Genomic DNA, 5850 nt, shown 5'->3' on the forward strand with positions numbered 1-5850 from the left:
AAAAAAAAAACATGCTATCTAATTGAAATTCAAGTTGAATAAAATGTACAATCTGTTACCTGCTGCAGCTTTTAAGCAATGTACACTTTTAAATATGTGAGGACAAACAGCTGGATGGGGTAAGCCATCCTAGTGTAAAAGTCAAATATGCTTTTGAGATACACACTTTCAAAGAAGTACATACACATACAAATCTTAAATGTCAGCCTAATGTTGCATACTCTGATCCATTTAAGTTGCACCTGGAAGAGTCACTCTTGCAGCTGCCCTTAAAGACCATATAATATGAAGGATTCAGTAGCTCTAGGGGAAGGGGGACAAGGAAGGAGCAATAATTAAATCCACTGATTCTGTTCCTCTGTACCCAATGGTTCCTAATTTGAAAAGCACTACTCCATTACAGGACTAAGCAGGAATTTAAAAAGAGGAAAATAAGTGGTTTCATAATTCACGTAACTGTTGGAGGAGCCTCAAAAGTCACAGTAAGAAAAATATTGAAAGTAAAAAATTAATTCTTTGAAAAGAGATAAAGGAAAAGGAAGAAATAAAGTGCAGTCACTTGAAAAAGTTATATTTATCTTTATCATAACTATGAACAATCAATAGGAGAAAAATGTGAACATACAAAATTTTAATTTGTGAAATAAGTCAGTGACAATGTCCAGTTGTGACAGAGACATTAACCTACAACTATTAGCTACATTACTTATGCTCCATATTCTCTTTACAGAAATTCTTGCTTATAAAGTCTTGCCTTTCTCTATGATAGCCTACATCTAGTGCTTTTTTGATTGTGTGTTCACTGAAGGAAAGCACATGAATACAGTCAGTAATTTGTTGGCACTTTAAAAAAAAAAAAAGTTGCTGATAGCTTCCATTTTTTTATAAAACTGGTACTAGCTTTCACTTATTCACTCTTATTCACTACTGGCTCTTTCTGTGATGGCTGCTGCCTTATCCATTTATGATGTCACATAGAGGTTAAAGCAACATTGTACTGTTGTGAAGCTGGCATATAAAGAGGCAAATGCACACTTGTAGTCATTAACCTCAGAATATCAGAGAAATCCAAGGTCAAGTAGGCAGATAATTGCTTCCTAGTCTGACTTTACCATGGTATGTAGCAAAGTACTTCCTGACAGAATCCTACTCCTAAACTTCCTCTGCTAGTTTAAGACTCTTTAAATTCTGGTCATTCTAAAGTTAGGATATTTATATATTTTAAAAGAAGTGTTATTTTGACATAATTTTATTACCAAAATAAATTAATAAACAATTTTGAGAGGCAGGTAAGAAATTAGGGAACAATTTTGAGAGGCATGTAAGAAATTAGGGAACTTTTCTTTTCATGGCCCAAGAAAAGATGTCTTGGTTTTACATTAGTAATATAATCATTTCCATCTTTTTCACCTAGATCATATAGATAAGTGTTTTTCAGACGTGGGCAATAATATGAACCCCCAGGACTAACAAATTAGTTTTTTACATTACCTAAAAATATACTAACATAAACCTAGATAAATTCTTATCGCTCATAGCCTTTACAATTATAAAACCAAAAAATTTATCTAGCACAAACAAAAGCATATTACTATACCAAAATATTCAAGTGAAGAATAGTATGTTTTCATTTTAGATGGTATTTTGCAGCTCTCAATGTAAATACTACTGCTTTCATAAGTTTTTGGAGTTCATTTTTCCCTGTGAGCCATCCTTCCTCTGCTTTTCTTTTACTGAACAATACAACAAGTCAATTGTATTAGTTCCATAGTATTAGTATGAGTAACTAATACTATTAGTTCAATAAGAGAACTAGCCTTCACTAAGCATGAAAGGATCATTAACATAACAAGTCTACTCTGTGCTCTTCTGAATCACTAGTAAATTACTACATTACTCTTTATACTATTTTGTATTCATGTCAAATAAACACCTTAGTTTAAGAAATAAGATGTCAGTTTTCTATGAAAAGTGTCTTTTTTTTTGAGACAGAGTCTCACTCAGGAGAGTGACATGGCATCATAGCTCACAGAAACCTCAAACTCTTGGGCTCAAGCAATCTTCTTGCCTCAGCCTCCTGAGTGGCTGGGACTCAGGCGCCCACCACAATGCCTGGATAATTTTTCTATTTTTAGTAGAGACAGGGTCTTGCTCTTGCTCAGGCTGGTCTCAAACTCCTGAGCTTAGGCGATCTACCTGCCTCAGCCTCCCAGAGTGCTAGGATTACAGGTATGAGCCACCACACCTGGCCAAAAGCATCTTTCAATTATTGCTGATCACTGCAAAAAGAAAAGTTTGCTTTATATCCACTGGTATACTAATATAGAATGACTGGTTTATTCTGACATTTGGACAAACCAACCTAACTATAATCAGATCTCTATCAATACATAAAAGGAATTATTTAGTACCAAAGTTGTTGTAAGTATTGCTATAAAATTGGCACTGAAATCTCATGCTAATAGACAGTTACAATATGGTCATCCAGATTATGCAGACATGTGTATGCTAATTTCTAAAATAATCATTGAAATAAAGACACAGAGAGTTCTCATTGAGGAAACCCACAAATCTCCAAGAATATGTATGTATATAGGCTTGGTTTGAGAAAAACTAATCCTATGTCACACAAGTGAATCCCTTTAAAGTTTCAAAACAAAATGAAATCCTTTAATGAACAGGCATTCATTTAACATTGCTTTAGTCTTTCCTTTTTCTTGGAGATGGGGTCTTACTGTGTTGCCTGGGCAGAACTCAAATTCCTGAGCTCAAGGAATCCTGCTTCAGCCTCCTGAGTAGCTGGGACTACAGACATGCCACACCACACCCAGGTATACTTCAGTTTCTTTGGAAAAAACTACAGATTTGTATCACTTGCCTCGACGCATGGCATTCTCCCAGAAAAATGAGCAGATGTATAACCAAATGTGACATTTGCTATCAGCTTAAGTCCTAGCTGACGCGCATCGAGCATTCGTGACAGGACTCTGTCTTGCTTGTAAGCCTTCATTGACTGCTTCACCATAAGTCTGGTCTTCAAAATTTCTTCAAGCATTCTTGGTAGCACACCCTTTCTTACTGAAGGCTATCATAAAGAAAAAAAGAATGTTTAAAATCCCTTTAACATTTTAGATACAGATAATAAAGAAGGAAGCACAAAGTACAATAATGGCCAACTGTCATGAATTAAAACATGCTAACAACAGAATGACCACAGTACTAGTGGCCATCAATATAAAATCATCACATTTTATTTTTTTGGAAGAGGATTTTCTCCTGAAAGGATCCTGTAATGTTTACAAATCTAATGGAGCACTACTATGTGAGTTCAGAGACCTCCAGGAAAGAGGATGTCAACTAGTGTAGAAATAACCATACAAAAGTTCAGAGGGATATTTTGTTCAAAACTTTGATAGAAACCCCCATTCTTTCAAAAGACACACCGGACTTGTATCACTCATAACCAACCTCAGTTTTTAAAGATCTCATCCTAATGACCCCACACAGTGATCTGCATGGAACTCCATTTATCTACCTTGGAAGAATGATGAGCTGGGTTGACTCTGCTGACATTCAAACCTGCAGTTCCAGGGACTCTAGGTATTTCAAATCTGATGCTTAGACCACTAAGCCATCCCCTCCGGCCTATATTTATTAGCAATCTGGAAGAGGGGATGAATAGTGAGGTGATAAAATTTGTTGATGCCAAAAAAAAAAATCATTTGTATTAATCAAGACTAGGGAGAATTTATGAGAACTCCAGTAGGAATGAAAACCACAACACAGTATTAACGCTGATGATGATTCACAGACACGTGCAAGGTAATGCATGTCAGAGCTAACGATTAAAACCTCAGGTACAGGATAATTACACACCCGAATATTAAAAAAAATCTTATTCTTATTAAGCTTTACACATTAAGCAAAATGTAGTTGCAAGTTTTTAAAAAGTTGTTGAGGATAGGTGATAGAATAAGCTTCTAGATATGTGACAATGAGAATATATTCTAACCTCTAATTCATTTGGTGTACGTTTTGAACATATAATGTTTTAAGACATAATACAAAAAGAACAAAGACCAAATATGCAGAAATGTATGTGATGTGAAAACTGATTTTTACATAGGAACACATTTAATAAAAACAATAATTTCCATATCTCCAAGAAGATCTCATCTATGTCCCTGTAAATACAGTACCTTAAAATTTTCCAAAAATGAAATACATTATAAATTATCTGGTGAAAATTTTCTTCATCTAAATTGCTAATTTTAGTTTAGCATTCTCTTTTACTAGCAGAGAATAATGCTACTTTTGCTAAGTACACCAGAATGAATTTGAGGACTGGTGGGGTCTACTCTATCATCATCCACATTATTCTAGTAGAGACTCACTGCTAAGAAAATAGCAAAGAAGCATAAAGATGGCATTTAAAGGCAATATAATTTTCTAGATCTCTCTTACTTTTTCATTTATGAAGTTATTCTAATATCTTTTGAGGGAAGATAAGAGAGAGAAAAAAAGGACCCTGTTATTGGTTTGGGCATCTTCTTGAAAATGCCATAAATGAACATATTGGAGTATCATTAATTTTAAGACAGTCTCCATTTATTTAAAACAATAAGAAAACAATCAGCATTTACAATAAAGCAATTTAAATCTTTGTAGGTTAATATCTTGTGGTCATCAAACTGCTACTTAAGTCTGCCAGATTCTAATGGAGGGGAGAAGATATACTTGAACATTTATTTCTTTCAATATTTTATTAACCAAAATTTAACAATTAAAAGATTTAAACTAAAATTTGAGCAAAACAAAACAAAGGGTTTTTCTCCCTGATTTCTTAGAAGAATTTTATATCTTTGACTTGCTGAGATAAAATATTCAGGTAAACTTGATGTTTTTGTTTTCTATTATGTACCAACAATATCTAAACAATTATTAGTTCTCCACGAGTTAAGCCACAGTTGATACCTTTCATTTACAAGTGAGTATTACCTTGACAAAAGCTACTCCATTGGGTGACACTGTGATATCATGCCTAATTTGGTAAAGTAAATCTGGAGGTACTCTGAGAGAGGTACAGCCAAATTTGAACTCATCATACCTGTTAAGAAAAAGAACACTAAATAAAACTTTCTCACATCAAAGAATGGAGACATTAGGCAATTTTAGGAATCTTTCCAATTCCATCAGAATTCACTTTCAAATATCTAAACATAATCCGGATACTCAGTTACATGTCTACTTGCTACATGACCAAATCATGGTTCTTCAAAAATAGTTCACAATTAAAAGAAACACTTTTTAAATGGCACTATCCTAAAATTTATGGGTAAAATCTATATTGAAATACCAAATTTCAACTTAATATATGATTTTACTTATACTAAGTTACTTTAAGAAAAATATAAACTTTAAGTAAAAATGTTATAAAGATTATAAATTTCCCCAATTCTCTTTCTTAATAAAAAGACGGGATTAACAACACATTTTCCATAAATTCTTCCAGTGAATGAGTATATAAGAAAACCAACACTTGTTTTTAAATACACAAAAATTATAAAGGAAGACTCTGTATTTCTTACAATTCAAGAAAAATATCTATTCTTTCAAGAATTTAAAATGCTATCTTTATTAAGCTTATCAAAATTCAATTTACATGAATTAATAAAAACTAACATTTACATTTATAAAAATCATAGACTATTTCTAAAGAAAGTTAAGAGAAGATGACAGCTACAGTTATAAGGTCACAGTCCTCAAACTGTTCCACTGAAAGATGATTTACTTTCTTTTTTTTTTTTTTTTTGAGACAGAGCCTCAAGCTATCCCCCTGGGTAGAGTGCT

General features: G+C 33.2%; 1 protein-coding gene across 1 annotated transcript in view; it reads right to left on the minus strand.

Moving 5' to 3' along the window:
* REV3L (REV3 like, DNA directed polymerase zeta catalytic subunit) overlaps positions 1–5850 on the minus strand; it is a 200323-nt gene that overhangs the window by 25674 nt on the left and 168799 nt on the right. Inside the window, exons 26-27 of the mRNA XM_023512479.1 lie at positions 4999–5107; positions 2879–3085 (exon numbers count right to left, since the gene is read on the minus strand). Of these exons, the coding sequence (XP_023368247.1) occupies positions 2879–3085; positions 4999–5107 (316 nt within the window). The remainder of the gene's footprint in view (positions 1–2878; positions 3086–4998; positions 5108–5850) is intronic.

The sequence above is a fragment of the Otolemur garnettii genome, unplaced genomic scaffold (assembly GCF_000181295.1).
Source record: "Otolemur garnettii isolate 467f Iridium unplaced genomic scaffold, OtoGar3 scaffold00002, whole genome shotgun sequence".
Classification (NCBI taxonomy): domain Eukaryota; kingdom Metazoa; phylum Chordata; class Mammalia; order Primates; family Galagidae; genus Otolemur; species Otolemur garnettii.